This window comes from Lytechinus pictus, chromosome 9 (assembly GCF_037042905.1).
Source record: "Lytechinus pictus isolate F3 Inbred chromosome 9, Lp3.0, whole genome shotgun sequence".
NCBI lineage: Eukaryota > Metazoa > Echinodermata > Echinoidea > Temnopleuroida > Toxopneustidae > Lytechinus > Lytechinus pictus.
This window is the reverse complement of record NC_087253.1, coordinates 10,358,275-10,379,569: the sequence shown is the minus strand read 5'-3', so window position 1 is coordinate 10,379,569 and position 21,295 is coordinate 10,358,275. Positions and strand designations below refer to the sequence as shown.

The 21,295-nt window shown below is 38.2% G+C and overlaps 1 protein-coding gene across 3 annotated transcripts in view; it reads left to right on the top strand.

Annotated features, from left to right (window-relative positions):
* The window catches only part of LOC129268309 (uncharacterized), a 41,763-nt gene continuing 20,468 nt past the window's right edge, over positions 1–21,295 (top strand). For 2 of the 3 annotated variants that reach the window (XM_064104637.1, XM_064104638.1), the window contains exons 1-16: positions 1–109; positions 2,253–2,423; positions 3,570–3,680; positions 6,355–6,413; positions 8,351–8,534; positions 9,318–9,448; positions 9,988–10,020; positions 10,344–10,434; positions 10,899–10,981; positions 11,667–11,744; positions 12,543–12,634; positions 13,535–13,961; positions 16,236–18,433; positions 18,787–19,114; positions 19,501–19,848; positions 20,511–20,764. In XM_064104637.1, the coding sequence (XP_063960707.1) occupies positions 2,301–2,423; positions 3,570–3,680; positions 6,355–6,413; positions 8,351–8,534; positions 9,318–9,448; positions 9,988–10,020; positions 10,344–10,434; positions 10,899–10,981; positions 11,667–11,744; positions 12,543–12,634; positions 13,535–13,961; positions 16,236–18,433; positions 18,787–19,114; positions 19,501–19,848; positions 20,511–20,764 (4,540 nt within the window). In that variant the 5' untranslated portion in view covers positions 1–109; positions 2,253–2,300. Of the gene's footprint in view, positions 110–2,252; positions 2,424–3,569; positions 3,681–6,354; positions 6,414–8,350; positions 8,535–8,614; positions 8,637–9,317; positions 9,449–9,987; positions 10,021–10,343; positions 10,435–10,898; positions 10,982–11,666; positions 11,745–12,542; positions 12,635–13,534; positions 13,962–16,235; positions 18,434–18,786; positions 19,115–19,500; positions 19,849–20,510; positions 20,765–21,295 lie in introns of those variants that run through there. The other variant, XM_064104639.1, reaches the window with a different exon arrangement.

Genomic DNA, 21,295 nt, shown 5'->3' with positions numbered 1-21,295 from the left:
ACGTCTAGGATCGTAAATGTTGACGGATGGCCAAACTCGGCGAGTGGTAAAACTACCTCGTCTTGTTTACGGGATTGAATACAGTACAAGATGAAGCTGTCAATGTAATGTGAGTACGGTATCAGTAAATACTTGGAATGCATTCTCACTGCACTGTTAAGTTTCTTGAAATGAGGGCTCCGATTCGATTTGAGGCTGCCCGTTCTTTGGTGACTTTGTCTTTGAGCCCGAGCCCGAACTGAGCCAATACTTTGCCTACGGTAGGACGCAGTATTTCCCCGGGAAGCTCCCGCGTGAGCATCGCGAAGTACGGTAACTCGACCGCCCGGCTGAGCCTGAGAGGAGCGATCGAGCTCCACAATAATTAACATCATCGATCCTGAACCCAACATGGTGAAGGCTCGCGGGTTTTTTACATCAATAATTTTAAATAAAACAAAGTTTTAACTTTGAACTTCTGCATGAAACATGACTTAAGTTTATTATTACATTTTGTCTTTTGAAAACATCATACATGTCAAATTGGATGAGTGCTCATCAGTAGAGCCTAGAGGCGCACGGCCAATATGGGAGACTCTCTCCAATACTAAAATAGGGTAGACAATCTCCCACATTGGAAACTTGCTTTGCAAAAGGACAAAAGAAACAACACCAACAAAAGCATGATTTTTTCCACCCAAAATTTTGTCTCACCGAGGTCAGAAGGTGAGAAGCCCATTTGTTTTGTGTGTGATTGACAACAAAAATCCTTATCAAAACAAAGGTAGACGGTGAATTTTGAAAGTATATAGTCAAAAGGGGTAATTTTTCATGAGGAATCTGCTTATCACATTTTTATTTGCCGCCAAGGTAATCCTTTTGCAGCAAATGTAAACAAAGGAAATTGGACTCCAAAACTCAAGACTGTCTCTGAAATTGGATACCCAAATTCTTTACAAAAGTCTCTGATATTGGAGATAATCTCCCACATTGGAGACAGTCTCCAATATTGGCCGTGCGCCTCTACTGCTCATGACCATGTCCATGATGACATGTCCAATTATGATAAATATGTCAAAAGAAACTTATGAAATGAGATTCATTGACCTAAAATGACCTTTGACCTTGTTCTAATGAAAAATCTTTCCTAAACCAATATTTTCATTTGAAATATCTGTCAAAATTTTTATCATTTGAACCTTTAACTGGGGCATGATGGGGGTATTTGTTGAATTACCATTCTGAAAGTGTATTGTTCTCTAGTTAAAAAAACTTGGACTTAAGAGTAATCGAGTATCACAGAACATCCTGTGCGTGTTTCAGGTCGCATGACCAAGGTCAAAGGTCATTTTAGGTCAATGAACTTTGGCCATGTTCGAGGTAATTATTAAATTGCTGCCATAACTTTCATAGTTTATGAAATATGGACAAAGGGGTAATAAAGTATCACTGACAAGTCTTAGGCCACATGATCAAGGTCAAATGCCATTTCGGGTCAAAGAACATAGTATTGTATCATTATATGAATGGTGTTTTTTGTGAATAATTAGTAGTTTTCAAAGTCAGCACTGCTGCTATATTGAATCGTGTAATGCAGGTGAGACTGGTAGAGGCGCTCCACTTGTTGACAAATTACCTCGATAACATAATTTTTAAACCTGTATCAAGTATTTAAAAACAATTATTTTCATTGTTATCTTGTCATTTTGTTAAGTTATTACTTGAGTATTCGAGTGATCCCAAGGCCCGTATTCTGAAGTCGGGTTTAACTTAAACTCATGTTTAAGGTTGTGGTTTAAGTATGGATAGCCAATTACATAAATCACTAACAGTAGAGATATCATATTTTAGCTCATTTTGCTCTCAAATCATTCATAATTGTCTAGGAAGTATAAATAAATGATTTTCTTCACCATCAATGAATCAGGAAAGAGCACAGTAAACATAAGAAACATACAACTTAATAAAAATGTTGACACTTTTGGCTTCCCATAATTTTAGCACAGAGTTAGACCACGGTCTATAAAGTTTAACCCGACTTCAGAATACGGGCCCAAGTGTCTAACCGGGATCTGCCGAACATTCAAACAGTGTGAATTTTACTAATCGAATAGCAATCGGCGGCAAGCCATTCGATCAATCGATGTTTACTCCCAAGCCTACCGGTAAAATTGACTTGCAATTAATTCCAAGTTTCTTGCATTGCAACAGCCTAATAGTCATAATTCTTTAATAACTATTTTTCTTCATAATATTGTTTTGAATTTATCTAGATTTAGTGCATCTACTTCTGCATAACTGTGTATTGAAGTCAACTGACTATGGATAGTCCTGTGTGTGCTAGTGTTCGTTCATCGGAAGACGACAGGTCCTCACACATCTTCACCGACCTCAGGTCACATGATGACCTCTTGCTTCCAGTCCAAGGGTCAAAGAGGTTAAAGGTGAGTGCAGGGAGATTGTCATATATGGGGACCCAGGCAAATTTGGCACCCGAAATGACTGCAAAGCCCTGGAAAAAAAAAAAAAAAGCCTTTGAAATTCACAGACGGTTCAGTATTCCCTGTATCATAGTTTAGCCAATTTGGGCTGGTGAAAATGTAGCCCTAGAAATATTTGCAATTAATTGTTTCCCTAGCTGGTAAGTACCCATTGATAAAGCCTATTAAATGTGTTGCATGTAGATGTGGAGTGGAAATCCACATAAACTCCAGGTTCCGTATGCAAGGACAGGATTTCTTCAAACATCATTTTACCCAGACGCTATCAGGCTGTGGAATTCATTACCGCCTGTCACTGTCAACTGCACCTCATTGGAGCTCTTCAAGCTGAAGGTGCAGTGTGTCAAGCTTCGTTAAGTTTTAGTTTGGTTTTTCAGCTTCACATAGTCCATTGTAGAAGTTTTTACTTGCACCGTACATTCAGCACTTGACAAGCACAAGGTACGATAATACGCCAGTGGCGGACTGTACCAGACTGGAAGAAGAAGAAGAAGAGTGGACTCCTATTTAAAAAGTAATGATGTAGTTTCAAAGGAATTATGCATGAGTTGCATACAAAAACTTATTTTTGTTGGCCGCTTTTCACATCCTACTGCCTTATTAAATCTGCAACATTTGATAAGCTTTTAGCATTGCAGTGAATGGGGATTTTCTAGGGCTCTTTTGACCATTTTGGAGGCAAATTGCCCCAAGCCCCCATGTAATTTTTCCCCACCTGATGAGTTGCCCCCATCTCCTTCGCCCACTCTTAAACGACCACCCAACAAAGCGGATAGAGATGCCATTTGAAAAAAAAATAATTTCACATATTCGAAAATCCGCCAAACCAATACCAGTTTGCCGTAATGCTGAGAGCCTTTGGGAATGTCTGAAAAATCTATAGTCATTTATAAGGCTCTCAACTGTTTTCCCTTTTTCTGCTTGTTATGATGTTGATAGGCACGTGGATAATTAAAATGTCACATTGAAGAGTTATTTAAATGTTTATTTGTACTTTTTTTCATATATGTTTCTTGTTAATTTACTTGGATTTCTTTGTTTGGTATTTTACAAATTTGCAGTCAAGTACTCACTTATTATTATTTTCAGTACACATGTATTACTTGCTGTCGTCAGTACATAGCACTGGGATCGTCACACGGCGGTCTCTATATCTTCCAGAGGGATACACTCAAATACTTGATGCAGATTGGTAATAAGGTATGAAGTTAAGACTATTTAACCAACTCAAGTCACATGATAATGTGATCTAACTATTCACCTTTGCTAGATAAGAACCCGCTGCACTATTCGTATAAGACAGTGTTCCCAGCCCATTAGGGAAATCAGGGAAAATTATTTTACTTTTTTCCAGTCAGGGAAAAATCAGGGAATGCGATTTAAAAAACCCCTCAAATCAGGGAAAAATGTTTTAAATGAAGGAAAATATCAGGGAATTTTGATCGGCCCTGAAGTCGAAAGCACGGTAGTCAGTCAGACTCTGGTATATATTGTAGCATATCAAACCATCATTAATTGAATGACTGGTTATGGTGGTTTTTTTTGGTGTTTTTTAAAAAAAAATGTAATTCACTGCAACAACTTAAAAAAACCTAGAAAACATGCAAAACTGGCAATAGGTTTGAATAATTACCGGTATCAGGGAGTTTCTAAACTTCATCAGGGAAATATCAGGGAATTTTGTTTTCTTGAAAAGCTGGGAACCCTGATAAGAGAAGGGGGAAACCCCAGTGTACTAAACCACCTGCAATCTTCCCAATCAGTTATATTGGAAGGAGAGACCTGCGGATCACAGTGATTCAGTTTGCTTTTCGCCTCCCAGGTGCAGGTGATGCCTAACAAATATTAATAGTAACTTTTGGGGTGTTGCCAGAAAATATTTGCAAATTTCAATTGAAAATTTACAAGTGATAGATCAAGTGTAACTATATCAAATTCATTTATACTTATTGATGCAAGAAATAGACCAGCAACCATTCACAAATTTGCAACTAATTAGAAGACTTAGTGATTGATCTTAGGACCTAAATTCAACACTGTGACAAAAGCGCGCATCAGCATTTGACATTTGTTAATATACGCGGTAAAATAAGCGTAATTTATACAGGAAATCTGCATAAACCATGGATTCAACCGTGGGTTTTCAAAACCACCTTTGTGAATTCGGGCCTAAAAGTCTCATGCCTGTATCACAGCCTATCCCCTTACACAACGCCTGGTGATCTGTTACTAAAGAGCAGTTCCCTGAATAAAATCTCATGCATCGCCGTTCTATGAACTTTTATATCGTTTAAAGTGTCAAATTTGAGTCTGTGCTTATAGACTAATATGAACTTGCTCTCTTATACATGTACATATACATGTACTCTGAACAACAAGGTCAACGTTGGTATCATGTAGAATCACATGATTGTATTTTTTTATTACATGTAATTGTGTTTATGTGAAGTTCTAGTCACATGCAAACCATGTACACTAACATTTGTAATGTTTGTTTAAATAGGGAATTTCCCCCTGATGTGTTTTATAAATGCACAGAAATGAGAGAAACGTTTTGAAGGTAACATCCATCAACATTATAATTGACGGGTGGGGGGGGGGCACTCAACTATATTGCTGTACACACGCGCCACCAAAAATATGTGTAAAAGGTAATTTTTGCTGATCATGGCACATCACGCTTGTGACACGTTTAGGGTGTCAAAAAGGCAAAGGCCAAAATCAAGCAAAAGGGGTAGGGTTGTGGGGTAAAACACATATATTTTTATGGGTTATACATGTACATGTTAACCCTAATAGGACTGGTGGCCCCCCTCGACGCTTCACGTGACTTTTTACGAGACAATGTCATGCCAAAAATGGCTCAATTTAATACTTTGTGTACAAAGTCTATGGGAGATGAAATTTATAAAAGAGTGATTATTTTTCGTTATAATTGATCTGCTCGATTAATTTTGGATTTATTTTAGTTGTCAAATGGTCTGTAATAATTTCCATTGAAAAAAACAATGAAAAACAAAAGATGAAAAAACAAAAAAGTACATAAGAAATTCTAAAAACAAAGAAATACAAAGGATTAAATTGGCTTTCGCAATTTTTCTTTGTGGAAACTTTAAATTAGATTACAAAGATGACATCTGGAAAAAAAATATTGAAGTGAAATTAGGTGTTAAATTTGCAAATAATGTTTTTCATGAATAAATTTGCATATTTCATTCATAATAAATAAAAAAATAATTGTTTTCAGAATTTTTTTTTATACTGCCGTATAGTTTATGTGGTAAAGAATGTGTGTGCCGAATTTTTTCGCCATCGCGCGAACGGCGGCCGAGGTCAGAAGAGGGGCCATCATGCCCCCCCCCAGTGCCCAGTCCTTATAGGGTTGAGGGGTCAAAATCGTAAAAAAATGCACACGTAAATACTTGAATAGGGTATAGGTTTGACCAATGGATAAATCTTGTTTAGGAGGGTTTGTAAACCTGTGTTCGCGCATGTGTTCTATATATAGTTGAGTGCCCCCCTGATTTAATTGATTTTTATTTATTTTTCTTCTGCTATTCCATATTTTGCATGCATTTTAGTTAATTTTGATATACATGCTTCACATTATTATTGTTATTGTCACTAATATTATTTTGATTATTATTATTTGGAGGCGCGGTAGCTCAGTCGGTAGAGCGGGGGATTCGTATTGCGGTGACCCGGGTTCGATTCCCACTTGGTGCGCTAGTGCCCTTTGGTAAGGCATTGATCCTCAGTACCAGGTCCTTCGGAGAGGACCTTAAGCCGTCGGTCTCCTGGTTGCTTGCTAAGCATTTATGCTTTCTTAGCAATCAGGTAAAAAATCACCACCACCACCTATTTGTCTTTACAGGAAGGACTCACAAAAGCTCTTTTCTCTCCAAATGAAAAAGTGATCGGCTTGGCAACGAGGTAATAAACATTAGGTTCTGATTGAAATAAAAATTGGAATCTCATTATGGTGTTACATGTACTTTACATTTGATTTGCAGATGCTTAATTAGTCTGCGGACACAGACCCTTGATTTTCACAATTTCCATAGTGCATAATGCAGAGTCTTAAAGGTAAAAGATAGTAGCTGCAGCAAACAATTATTTCATGAGAAAGTCTTTAAATTCAAGGTTAATCGTCACCATATTATCATATATCAAAGATCTGGTATATTAATGAAAGCATGAAATCTTAGCTCGAGACCGATAATTCTGATGATCATTCACACAAAAAAGCTCATGTGGGACAGTGTATTAATATTGTTTGGAAAAATACCCGACATTGATGGGATTCCATGCTTATTTTGCTCATTTCTCAGCAATTACGCATTTTCTCCCAAAGCTATTTGGCACATATTTTTCATTTATAAATACAAACACTTGTGGGGTAATTCTATTGGATTCTGTTTGAAGTAATTTTGAGATCGTTACCACAACTGGTATGTATCTTTAACTAGTGAGACTCGATATGGCTCTGCTTGGAGTCTAGTCTTCACTCTAGGCATGGGTTTGGTTAAAGTGTCAAACTTGAGTTAGGTGCATGCATACTACTCAATTATATTCGTGTGCGTCCTATTCGCGCATGCTTTTAAAGAGCACTGCGGATTGACATAAAATTCGCTTCTCAAGTGATCGATCAGCTGTCCACATGTTTCACATGTAGAAGTATTTTGATTGGTATTATTTGTATTATAGTTGATCCTTTTAGGTTTATCTATTGGCCAGTGATTAAATGAATGAATTAATGGATGGATGGATTGATGGATGAATGAAAAGATGGATGGACGGATGAATGAATGGATGAATGAAAGAACGGATGGATGGATGGATGAATGAATGAATAAATGATTGAATAGATAAAATGAATGAATTAATAAATAAAATAGATTAATAGATAGATAAATGAATAAATAAACAAATGAATACATAAATGAATATTAAAATGTAAGGAAATTATCATATGTTCATGATATGTGGCAGAAAATAGAATTTGTATTGAAATTTTATAATTTTTAAAACAATTTTGGTCTGATGCACAGATACAAGATTTAGAACGATATGATTGGAGGTGAATATGATCTCTATGAAAAGATATGGAGGAGTTGAGAACCATCAGTTAACAAATATAAGCCAGTTCACGGTTAGCTCATGATAAACTTTTCTCAAATGACCTTTGTGATTTTTCATTAGGATAAGCACAATCATTTTCAAATGTAGATGTTGCGGTAGAGTATTCAAATTCTAAGAACAAAAGGCATTGTATAGACCAGGTGACTAGAATAGTACATCAGGGATAAAGTTTGGAAATCTGTTTTATTGTCTGCCTTTGGCACATTTGACTATTGTTTAGGCTACTGTCAAATACCAGTGATTATGAAGGCTCTATTTATTACTCTTCAGCTTGGATGTGATAAAATGAATATTTTGAAAGGAATACATGAATAATCATCAAATCACAAATGCCTATGTCAGTGAATTTGAAAGCCACCTTCATGGTTTATCTCAAATGACCTTTTTCTGCTCGTGCGCAATTTACAACCGTGAACAGGCTTATTGGGCAATGCCATAAAATGATAACCTTTTTGTACATCCGATCCCCATTTTTCTCAAGTCTTACTTTGCATCATAAACTGACCAAGTCATGGTCCTTTGAAAACATTACAGACTGTCAGAAATCTGAGACAGGAAATTTCATGAAGGTCCCACATATAGGGGGTCGGATGTACATACAGTATTTTATGGAATTGCCCTATTTAATTTTGTTTTCAGCATTCACTACTCATTCCTGTTCTTAAATTTTACCTGTTACTAAAGTATTTGGATATTTTGTCTAATTCAACTCTTTTCCTTATGAAAAGTGGAGGAGCTGTCATCGCGTGGCAGCTGAACATTTCCTCGCGGCAGAAGGCAGAGAGACTGGTAGCTACACAGACCCATCGTAATCACACAATCACCAGTCTCTGCTGGGATGGGGCGGGGCTAAGACTCTTCTCCGGAGATGATAGAGGGCGCATCACTGTCACAAATACAGATAGCAGTAAGGTACGTCACTGTTGGGACGGGGGGGGGGGGGGGGGGGGGCTAAGAGTGTTCTTTGGGGATGATATAGGGCACATCACTGTCACAAATACAGATAGCAGTAAGGTACGTCACTGTTGGGACGGGGGGCTAAGAGTGTTCTTTGGGGATGATAGAGGGTAAAAAAGTCTCAAATACTGATAGCAGTAAGGTACATGTATGTACTTGTTAGGATGGGGCTGGGATCCTTTCCAAGAATTGCTGCGTTAAGCTAATACGGCAATGTGTAGTTCAAAACACAAAGGTATGAGCAGGGCTTCAATGACATTTCAAATTACTGAAAGGATCTGTCTAAACGGGTGGGCTGTAATAGATATTATTTTGTTATTTTCTATTGCTGTTTATATTTTCAACATCATTCCTACCATCAACATTGTCATCACAATCGCCATCATTATCATAATCATCATTGTCATCTTTATCTTCATCATGTACACCATCATCACAATACCCATCATTATCGTCACCGTCAAAATCAACTTCAACATCATCACTGCTATCATCTTCATCTCCATCATCATAATCATCATCATTATCCTCATCCTCCTCTTCCTCCTCCCCCTCCTCCTCATCATCCACCATTCTCCTCATCATCATCCACCATTATGATGATTTAGATCATGATCTTGATCCGTGTCGTTATTCCCATCATTACTGTGCTCAAAATCCTAACACTCATCATCTCTATCATCATTCTGATCACGATATTACTGTGATGATGACCATGATCATTATTTCTATTCTTAGCCATCAGGCCTCTTCAAGTTCCAGTCAGAGTTGGTTGTCGATGTCGACTCAAGTGTCGTTCAGATGGACTTTGCCGAAGAGAGACTTCTGATCTCTACTCTGACGAGGTGCTACTTATGCGACCCTAAAAAGTAAGATAGTGTTTTGTGATGGGTGATATTGCTAAGGACAAATTTTGTTTGATGCTATATTAAATAGTTATTCATAATAAGTTTGTTTCTATAAATTTCATTCAGGCATAAAAGGCACCCCCTTACGTTGTAATTTAGTGATTTTTTTTATCGTTGTTATTGAAGTCTTGTATAATTATTATGTTATAGGATCAGCTAATCACAAGGCTTGTTCCTTTCTTGCTGTCCCTCTCATATTCAATCCAATGTTTATTTCTATTTGTTGTTGTTGTTTTTCTTTTTTGTGAATACGATACTTTGTATATGTAGTGTTTTTGTATGGATTTTTATGAGCAAATAAATTGAAATTGAATTGATTGAATTGAAATTTATCTTACCCAACTGACCTTCGTAAAACTCTTCATAAAACCTTTTGATGAATTAAAACAGAGAGATGAAATTTTCTATTGGTTAACCAAAATAACTTGATGTTGGTTGAAACTCCCCTTTTAATAATTAAGTTTAACCAAGTTTTTTAATTGTTTGTTTTCATTGTTCAGGCGACTCTCTTTCCAGATTGGTTCAAAACTAAGGTTAGTACTTTCATTGTCTGTTTATTTGATTAGCGACATCAACTTTCAGAATCCAGTAAACTCAATCCAGTAATCTCAAGGTTAATTTGTAAAATATATGTATACCGTTATATCTTTTCTTATTCAAGGTCTGAACATGTTTATAATTTATTTTATGTAAAAATTAGAATTTCATACACTTGCAGTTTGTAAATTCCCGGATCCATCAAAGTTTTATACTCTTTTACTCTGTGTATATTAAAACCAGACTGTTCTTTTCTATTTATATGTGCATTGGTTTGCTTTAATAGCAATTGTTGACCTTATGACTATTTGATTTACAGAGATGGTGCTTATGGAGCTTGTTTTTTGAGTAAGATTGGAAGTGAGAAGCCCTCTATCTTTTGTGCAAGGCCAGGAAGCAGACTGTGGGAGGTAAAATTATTGTCTATAATGCTACATGTATCTCTAAAACTTTGTGATTTGTTTGTGTTTCCTTGTATTTTTCTTTCTATTCTGCTTATGTTTCTCCTTGAAATAAAATTGCCATTGTTTTTAGTGGATAAAGTTCTCATTACTGGCTCTTTGATAATGTTTATTTAGCAGCTATTTTGTATGTTAATGATTATTGATTATTAAATTTCTCTCTTTGTGAGTAATTCATAAAGTTTCCTGAAATATTATTATTATTTATTCGGCAAATAATACAAAAATACATTTCAGTATAAACGATACAAAATAAGAAATATCAATCATTGGAACGCCGGGGACAGAAAAAGTTAACTGAATTAATGTTTGGCTAAAACTGTGCCCTTTCCATCCCCATTCAATCCCACTTTCCTAAGTTCATGTACTGATTAATAACCTCTGCTGTTTATATTTCTATACCCTTTATCAAGGCCAACACACTTTGTCAAGTGCTCAACACACATCAGTTCAAACAGCTTCTAGCCACTCCCCCGCTTCCTGTCATGGGCAAAGGGTAAGATTTCTGGCAGTTCTACCAGGCAGCAAGTGCATCAAATGCAATATAGAAATTGTAAACAAGTATAACACAGGAAATTCCATCAAAATGAAAAAAAAATTATGGTTTTCTAAAGTTCGCTTAATTTCACAAAGCAGTAAGAAAAGTGCATGATATATGCATGTACAGTGTAGTATTGATGATGAAAATCTTTTTGTTTCATTATTTCTATTTCAGTGATATTTTTATTGATACCTTCAGTAAAACACATAAATCTAAATCAATGCTGATGAACATAATGATGATGATGACAATTATGATGGTGATGATGATGATAATGATTATGGTGGTGGTGGTGATGATGATGATGATGACTATGTTCATTATGATAATGCTGATGATGATGATGATAATGATTATGGTGGTGGTGGTGATGATGATGCTGATGATGATGATGACTATGGTCATTATGATAATTCTGATGATGATGGTGATGATGATGAAGATGGTGTTTATGATAACGATGGTGATGGCGGTGATGATGATTATGATGATGCTAACCATAATGATGATGATAATGTTATAAGTGATGATGACGATGACTGATGTTTAGTGATATGTGTAGTTTACCGTTTAGCAATGGTGAACGATGATGAGGTAGATGTTAATTATCAACCTAAAATATTTCTTTTTTCTCCTCCAGACGAGAAGTGAAATTTTCATCTGATGACGACAAACATCCTCCCCAGTCCCTTGCTTTCCCTATACTCCGTCCTCTCGGGTAAGTCCACATCTAATCATTTGGACACTTTTAAGTCTGGTATATTTTATTATATTCAGAATCTTTACTGTAGTGGGGGGCAATATGCATTAAAAAAAAAAAAAAAAAAAGCGAAAGTGAGGATAATCTGTGATGGGTGTGATCATGATTTTCAAACCTTTCTCTTGAAATTATCACTCTCTGAGATTTTTGTTGTAGATCAAAGTCACCCAATAAACAGCAGGGTTGTTTGAGACCTTTCTCATTAGGGAGCTTTCACACCGCAATACAGAACACTTTCAAGAAGATCGAAAATCTATTGTCACATCCCTTCTTGACAAAGAGCAACCAAGAAATTCTGTCGAAAATTGGTGAATCAAAACAGTCTCGTCCTAGATTCTGGACAAAAGACGCATTTGCAATTATTTGTCAGCTCTGAAACTTATGACGAAGTTGCTGTCCCGGTTCACCATTTTTCAACAAAGACCTCCCAGCTGTTTATGGTCATTTGACCTGCATTTTCAATACATTTACTTTTTTTATTGAATTCGTTCTGCGTGGCGGTGCGAAAAATCCCTATTGTAAAGCAAAGAAGATTGTCATTTTGGGTCAGGATTTGGGTCATTGTCGCCAGGGGAACAACATCTTTGAAGAAATATTCCAGAAATTATAATTCATCAATAATAATGACAATAATATTCAGTCCTTGTGTATCTCATATCATGTACCAATTCATGTCATTATGCACTTCCAAACAAACTTGGACAAATGCTGTTAAATACCTATTCTTTTCCTTCATTTTGTCCTCTTTTTCCTTAGCAATCAATTCTTGGTGACGTGGAATGAGCGAGGAGTCTTTGTCTTTGATCCTGTCAAAGTAAACGTCCTGTTTTGGACAAATGATATTTCAGGTATGTTTTTTATAGAACATTTTTCCTTCTGTATGCATGCTTATTTCAATAAGCCAGTTCGTAGTTCCTTTCTGCGCATGATCAAAAGATTCTACGCATGATCAGAGGAAGGTCATTTGTACTTAAGTGACATGGTGGTTTAAAATCTAATGAGATAAGCACCAACTTTGATGTCTTAATTATTTATATATTCTTGTGATTTGTGGTTTTCATTTACATCCACAAAAACAACAATGCGTCCACGAACGACTGGTATTTCACAATTTGCCAAGCACATTGTGCAACATGCTATGATATGCATTCAAAGTAGGAATGCAACAAGTACCTTCATAAAGTGTTCATTGGTGTGCTATTCTAGTCACCTGGTCTTTTCAATTTCTTCATCCTGCTATGTAAGGCAAGCTTAAGTAATATCTTGCTTTGAAATCTGCCTATCATAATGAAAGAAATGAAAGGTCATTTGACCAAAATTGTCCATGAAGTAACTACGAACTGGTCTATTGCACTAGAACTTGTACTCATGTATGTGTGACCAGCCACCCCCAACCAACAATGCATGTAAGTCGCCCTAAATGAATTTTAGATTTTTAATGAGTGTGGAAAAGCACATCCCAAGATTTAAAATGATATATAATTTGCCAAAAATGATCAACATTAACCCTCACTAGTACTTGATTGAATACAGAAGAAATTCAAGCAGTCAGCTAAAAAATGCTGTCAAAGAAACTCTTATATCTTGTCTTTTATTGAACTTCACAACTTCTTTTTTTGTTGTTGACAGTATGGAACTTAAGGCGCAGAAGTATCTATCTGTCTATCAATCTATCTACTTGTATGTTATTTGTTTTGTAAGGAGAACTTGAAGTAGATGAAATGAAATTTATGTGTTTGGATCATCAGGTTTATTAGATATGAGCGTAAGCAAGAGCTCCCTCTACTGTTTACACAACGACGGCCGCATCCGCAAGTACACACTCCAAACCATCGCCCGTTGTGCTGCCTCTCTCTACCAACAAAGCCTGTTGGTCCAGTGCTCTCGACTAGTCTTGCGATTCCAGACACAGTTCCAGCACTCCCGTGCCAGGCACCACATGCCACCGCGAGTCCTGCATGAGTTGGCCATGCGTGTGGCTGCGGAGGAATCCATCTTGGGCAGTGAAGTCGAGGAGCTTGCTGTTTCTGTGGAGAAGAGGATGGTGGATGTGTCGTCGAGGATGAGCAGTCGGAGGAGTAGTTTCGACTCTTACGACGGAATGAAATTGCAGTCTGGGATCTACGTTGTCAGGAAGCGACTTGACAGCGAATGCTCTGATGAACTTCCTCTGGGGTGAGTCCATCCATTTCTATATACTTAGTCTAATATTAGATGGCCTAATTTCTCTGATCAGGTTGGTGTTTCATAAAGCTGTTCGTAAAGTTACGCACAACTTTACGCACGACTGGAACATGTTCTTAGGTCATAACTCAAGTACATAGAGCTATCACAGCATAAGAAAGGATCACCAGTCGTGTGTAAAGTCATTCGTATCTTAGAAACAGCTTTATGAAACACCCACCAGTTCCATGACATCTGCTCTGGAGACAATTGCTATCATGGAAGATCTGCACGTTAAGCCAAATATAAAATCTAACCTCCAACACTAAACCATAATCCTTATCTTATTGTTCTGAACCATAAACTCTATTGCAGTCCCAACTCTAATCATATGGCCTCTGAGATGTTAAGACCGGAGCAAATGTCGCATGAGAATATGTTGTGTCACCCTCTGATTGTCTAACATCTTCATGGCTAAACCCAATGGCCCGTATTCTGAAGTCGGGTTTAACTTAGACCATGGTCTTACTCTCTGCTAATATTATGGGAAGCCAAACGTTTCAAAATTTTGTTTACAGTGATTGCTTCTCATGTTTACTGTGCTCTTTACTAATTCTTTAATGGGGAAGACAACTGTCATACATGTACTTATCCTTCCCAGGCGGTTAATAATGTTTTGGAAGTCAAATGAACTGATACATCGAATCTCTACTGTAAAGAGATTTATGGAACAACTGGCTTTCCATAGTTAAACCCCAACTTAAACTTGAGTTTAAGTAAAACCCAACTTCAGAATATGGGCCACTTTGACTACTGTCAGTTTGGCCCAACCATATTCATTTAGTCTAATGCTCAGATATTCTAATTTCCTTAGTCTCCACCAATTAAACATTTTCCCACTTTATCTCATAGTATTTGGTTTGGAAAAAAGTTAATCTAATAAAAAAAGAAGTGGTTTTAGACCAAGTATAAGTACATTATTGTCTCACGAGACAAAATGATTATTGGGCTAAGTTGCAAAACAGATTAGATGGATAGGCCCGTATACTGTAGTCGGGTTTAACTTAAACTCAGGTTTAAAGTTGTGGTTTAAGTATGGATGGCCAATTGTTACATAAATCACTAACAGTAGAGATATCATACTTCAGCTCATTTGACTCTCAAATCATTCATAATTGTCAAGGAAATATAAATAGATGGTTGTCTTCACCATGGATGAATCAGGAAAGAGCTGAGTAAACATAAGAAACGTACAACTTAATACAAATTTTGACACTTTTGGCTTCCTATACTTTTAGCACAGAGTTAGACCATGGTCTAAGTTAAACCTGACTTCAGATTACTGGCCATAGTGGACATGTAAGGCTTAAGTTATTATGCAACGGTCTCCTTGTCACCCAAGCAATGATATGTGACTTGGATATTGTAAATAAGATATGTCATTATTCCTGTATGGAGATCTATCCTAGCATCAACAGAAGTAATATAGGAAGGGAATTTCATGTACTTAAGCAAGCAATGGACATAAGAGCATGTTTTATCGGGTTAAGACTATATTGGCATTGATTCAGCCGACTTAGCACCCAATAGGGTTTATTTAGTAAGACTACGCCTCGTGAATATTCATGGAACAGAATATAGCGTACTTTACAATGTGTCGACCAGCTCGTCTGGTGTGGCGCGATTGGTAAAACGGTGCGCTATTATGAGTTCACTGCAGTCAAGGTCATTGACGCAGGGTCGAGTCTCGCCTTGAATGATTTTCAAAGTTCTGTTTTTTTTTTTAATTGAGGCAAGACTCTGAAAAATCACAATTCCAAGATTTGTAATCTCATTCAAAGCCTCCAAAACTGACTTTGCCCTTATCGTGTGGTTATGAGTCTGCCGAATCAACGCCAATGTAGTCTTAACCGTTCTATTGGGACAGACAAACAATATTTCTAAAGTGATAAATATTGATTTTTTATTTATGTATTTCATTAAATGGGTGCATCGTGGTCTAGTGGTTCTGACTCTCGCCTTTCAAACAGAGGGTCGTGGGTTCGAATCCTAGCCATGGCGTGTTTTCCTTAAGCAAGAAATTTATCCACACTGTGCTGCACTCGACCCAGGTGAGGTAAATGGAAGTAAGCAGGAAGTGATTCCTTAAAAAACTGTGTGCGCCAGAATCAGTAGACTAGCTTAGCCGGGGTAAATATAGGAGCGCTTTGAGCACCTAGCAAGGTGGATACATGCGCTATACAAATCCTCTATAATTATTATTATTATTTATTTATTTTCTCTTAGGTACGATGCCCACATGGAGAGACTTCAAGCAAGCCTAGAATGGACCAGCCAGGATACGATCCAAGAGACAAGTCTTACCATGGTAGGACAACCATCAAAGGATGCAACTCAGAACGATACTATCAACTCAGGAATCAGAGACAATGGGAGGGCACATACTGTGGTCAAAGACAAGAGCCTCGAGGAAGAAACCAGCAGCGGCGATGCTGTTACGGGAGACATTGCTCTGGGTGAACAGAGTGGATCTTTGCAGGACGCAGTGGATACCCAAGTCATTAGAGAGAACGGACTTCGTTTGGCCCAAGTGGATGTTGCAGGTGATGGCTGTGTTGCGGAGGAGGAAAATAGCAATGTTGTTGATTGTTGTGAGGTCATAGAACACCAAGAGAAACGGGATGTTGAGTCTGCTGTTAAAGAAGCGGAGGATATAAGCAGCAACAAGGTGGACACACCGGAAAGAATTACTGATGCAACAGACCCTGGAATGGAAACTCTGAGTCCTTTAAGTAGTCATTTAGACTCATGTGAGCCTTCATTGGATATTAGGCAACATTCCTCTGAGGAGCATGATACTTGGACTCATTCTAATGAGAGTAACATATGTTCTGATGAAATAGAAGCTCCTCGGGAGAAGGGTCTCTGGAAACAAGACGCAGAGAAGGTAGGATCTGCGACAGATGGCCAGATCCAGGTCCAAGGCAATTCCATGGACATGGATTCGTCCAGTACTGCAAATCAAACCATTCTCACAGAAAGAGAGGAACCTGAGGAAGTTTCAATTGGAGTGCAAGGTGAGGAAGAAAGTGGCCAGGTGATGATGGATGATCTGACCGAGAGCGATAGGTTGCATCAGGGTCAGATGCTGCAAGAGAAGGGTAAAGCTTTAGACATGACTAAGGATGAAGAGGTCCTCGTAGGTGATTGTTCTCAAGAGGAGCATGGTAAAACCAGTGGCCCAGGAGCAGATTCTGAAGAAGCCGTGAAAGAAATGGAAGCAAGGACGCCAGATGCAATTGCAGTTGGAGGAATTTCGTTTGAACAACTTGCGCTCAGAAGCAGTGGGGTGGACAAGCCTGTGGGTATCACTGAAAGCAACCAAATGGAATCTTTATCAAGTATCTCAGAGGATAATCACAACCCGAAGTTAGAAGGTCCTGAAGTACAGAAAGACTCAAAGACTGCCTTAGATGATATTCATTTGCTTGAACTAAGAGACAAGGGTGTCTGTATAGAGGAGACTGCAAAGAAAGCAGAGGACATTGGAAACCAAAGATATACAACAGGTGCTGAAGCAGGAGAAACCAAAGAATCGTTTAGTGTAGACACAACTGTATTACTTGACGTGTGCCTTTTGAGTAAAGAAACTGAAGTTAATGATGAAACTGAGGAATCCCAATTCCAGGAGGTTGCATGTATGAACCATACAACAGGAGAGGAATTGTACCATTCCAGACTGGATGAGAATGTGAGTAAGGTCAACCAAGAAAGCATTTCAGTTGATGTGTCTGGGTTTGGGCTGGATGTGTCTGGATTCGGGCTTAGCCCATCGGATGACTGCTTTCCCTCTTCCACATGTGAGGTAGAAGAGACCGTTCCTCAAAACCAAAGCTGTCATGTCCTAGTGCCTTCCATTGGAAATGAGAATGCACCTCATCAGAGAGAAGACATTGCTTGTCTTGGTGAAGAATCCGATCAATCTGTGTCTCTTAATGACGATCTTGTTCGGGATAACCTCGCTTTGGTCGACGTCACTGAGGTGAAAGCAGTTGACCAATCGGAAGAATCTTGCAGGAGTCCTCTCGAGTCGAGGCATTCCCCAAACCACCTGTCAACAGACGACAGCATCCTTTCAACGTCCCATACGTCTAAAGACTCCAGCGTTGGCAGCTCGTTTAGCTTATCAAGCGCCACAGATTCAACCATGTCACCGCTTTCAATTCAGATTCCCAATGCTTCAAGGAAATCCAGTTCAGCCGAAAACCTGGAGATTGTCATTGAGGATGACCTTGAGATGGAGGAAGGAGATGCCCAGTTTCCAGATGCTGAAACCGAATTGATCCAGTCTGTAACAAGGAGCCAGTACACCCAGCAAGAGAGAAAGGGGAAAATCAACCAACTTGCTGATGAATCGTCAGGAAGGCAAACCCCATCGGAATCTCCAAAACGGAAAAAGACGAAGAGTAGAGTGATAGACATCAGTGAGTAGTTTTTTTATAGATCATTTGATTTTATGCTTCTCCCCAAAAATTTCTTTGAAAAAAAATGAATCCAAAAATTGATAAACAAAGAAGTACATGAAAAAAAAATCGAAGAAAATTGATCATTTATTGAGATATTTATAAAAAAAGTTAACGAGATGATAGATTAATTTTGATACTGTTTTTTTTTATACTTGTGATATGAGATTTGTGATCTGACTAGATTTTGGGGCCATGGGGTCAAAGGTCACTGAGATGTTTGGTCAGATTCAGTAACAAATATATATTTTAAGAAATACATGTACCTGTATAACAATAAAAATATAAACATACATTGTGTGCTTTCATTTCAGCCGCAACTGTATCAAGGAAGCCATCACCTCTACATTCCCCAGCCCCTGGCTCTGTCCTTTACCGACCGACAAGTCTACCAGACCTCTCCCCCCATTCCTCATCCCAGCCTCGCTCCCTCAAATCGACCCCTTCACCCACCATCCCTTCCCCAGCCATGTCGCCTAAGAAGGAAGCTCAGAGACCCTCGCCGGTAAGCTCCACCCTGCCGTCTTCCAACGTGATCATAGCCGCAACGTCGGGGTTACCTCATTCGAGTGGATTGATGGAAACGCAGCAGATTATCTTGAACTCTACCGCTCAGATTAATCTCAAATCCGTCAAAGACAGGTATATATATTAGGTATAATCCTATATTAGAGAATTGAAATGTCTTTTACTGGGGTGTATTTCAGAAATTGGGGTTACATGACTGTTAATTCCTTTAGCATCATGTAGAAAACAAAGAAAATATCCCATAGCAGGAAAAAAAAAATCATTTTTGACAAAAATAAGAGTCGCTTCCTTTTGTCATAGGATTGCAGCATAGTCCATATCACGTACCATTGTGCGTCCAAAGGGGTACTTTAGCCCAGCAAGCCTTTTACACAGCACACAGGAATGAATTTCCTCACCCGGGTTGAGTGGAGGTACATGTATATAGATGACGCTATATAGATGCAGCGCATGTATTTTTATTGAAGATTAATATGTTTTCTTCTTTCCATTCTCCTCAGCCTCGCATCAAAATTAACGAAGACCAAGACCTTCCTCCAGTCCATCGGCGACAGCAACCCCCTCTCACCCAAAGAAGAGGAGCGTTCTACACCCCCACTCCAGCCACGCCCTTCCCCCTCCCCGAGCCCCGTCTCGGCAAGCCCCACACGCAGGAAAGGGTCCTCCTCGGCCATACAGCACAAGGAGATTGCCTATCAGCAGTCTACTGAGAGGTCCCAGCCTCCACCGGGAACTTCACCTTCAGTTGGAGCTCGTTCATCTGATAATGGGTGGTTTTCACAAGAGAGTGAAGAGATCGAAATTGATTCCAGGCTCGATGATGTGATTGAAGCTACAAAGACTGCTCTGTAAGTTCTTGCACAAGACCATGTTGTTTTGACTCGTCTTTTTTCTTTTGTTGTAATTTATGCTTTGTTGATCTTACGTTGATCCTTAAAACTTACCTGTTTCATTCTCAAATCCTACTGTCATTTATGTAGATGTAATTATTTAGTATTTCCAAATAATTCTTAATTATATATACAGTATATTGGGGAGCTCATAAAGGCAAATGTACATTTAGTGTCAGACATGATCAGTGATTGCCGCATACTGGCTCTTTTGAAATTGATTGACGAGCAGTTTCATTTTCACTTTTCTGTGAATTGCAATACAGTGCAAGAACCAGAACCAAATTATGTGTGCAGAGGTGTTTATGCTCACTTGTTAACTGTGCTGATGCTGGATATGATAACATCATGTTAAGCAGGGCATGCTGGGAGAACAGATTTCGGAACTACCTTGAGTAAAATATGATGTTATTATAATCATCATTTGTAATGTTTTTTGTAGCAAGCAAATCTCAGAAGACCCTAAGATGCGTTTCCCCTCCCAGTGCCATGAGAGGTGTTCTACAGACTGGGGTTGATAAGCTAGAAGAGACATATGATTATTTCCACTTCTCAATGTCTTCTTTAACTATCCTCCTTGAACCACTAAACTAATAATACTCATGTATATTTTTTTGTAGCAAGCAAATCTCTGAAGACCCTAAGACCCGTTACGCCCCCAGCACCATGAGAGGTGTTCTACAGACTTGGGTTGATAAGCTGGAAGAGACATCTGACTGTGAAGGCATCAACCCATCACATCTACCAGTGACTATCAGGGAGGATGTCAGTCGCCTAGCAATGCTCAGCTTTACTCTTGATATCTATGCAAATGAAGAAGGGCGTGGTGATGAGAGAGAAGCAGAGGAGGCTCCTCAATCAGAAATGGAGAAAGGTAGTGAATTCGCTGTTAGCCCATTGTCTGTTGCTTTGTTGTAAAGTGAACCATGTTTTTCAACGATCCGTCAAATCGCTAGAAATCAAGCATGTTTATGATCAATATTTTCTCGACCATGCATGATTCATACATGATGTGAAAGAAGAAAAGATGGATATTTAAGTTGTGAACTTTTCAAATAGATAGCAGTAAAAGCTAGAAAAAGCTACTAAAAAATCGTAATTTGCTCATGCAAATGAAAATTTGGTAGCACCAATTTTCATTGTTCAAACTTATTCATGCTTGCATTATCAACATTGATATTGGCTTCAATTGAAAGAAGAGATGCATATCTGTTCATTCATGTACATTTCATGAAGCAAATTTATGATCATGAAAGCAAAGGATTACTCTGAATTGTGGTTTTGGTTTCTTTTGGGGGATGCACTGTATTCAAAATTTATCTATGTATGGGTGTATAAGGGGGGGGGGGGAGAAATAATAAGTACATGATAAGTATAAATACAGTAATAAACAAAAGTGAAACTA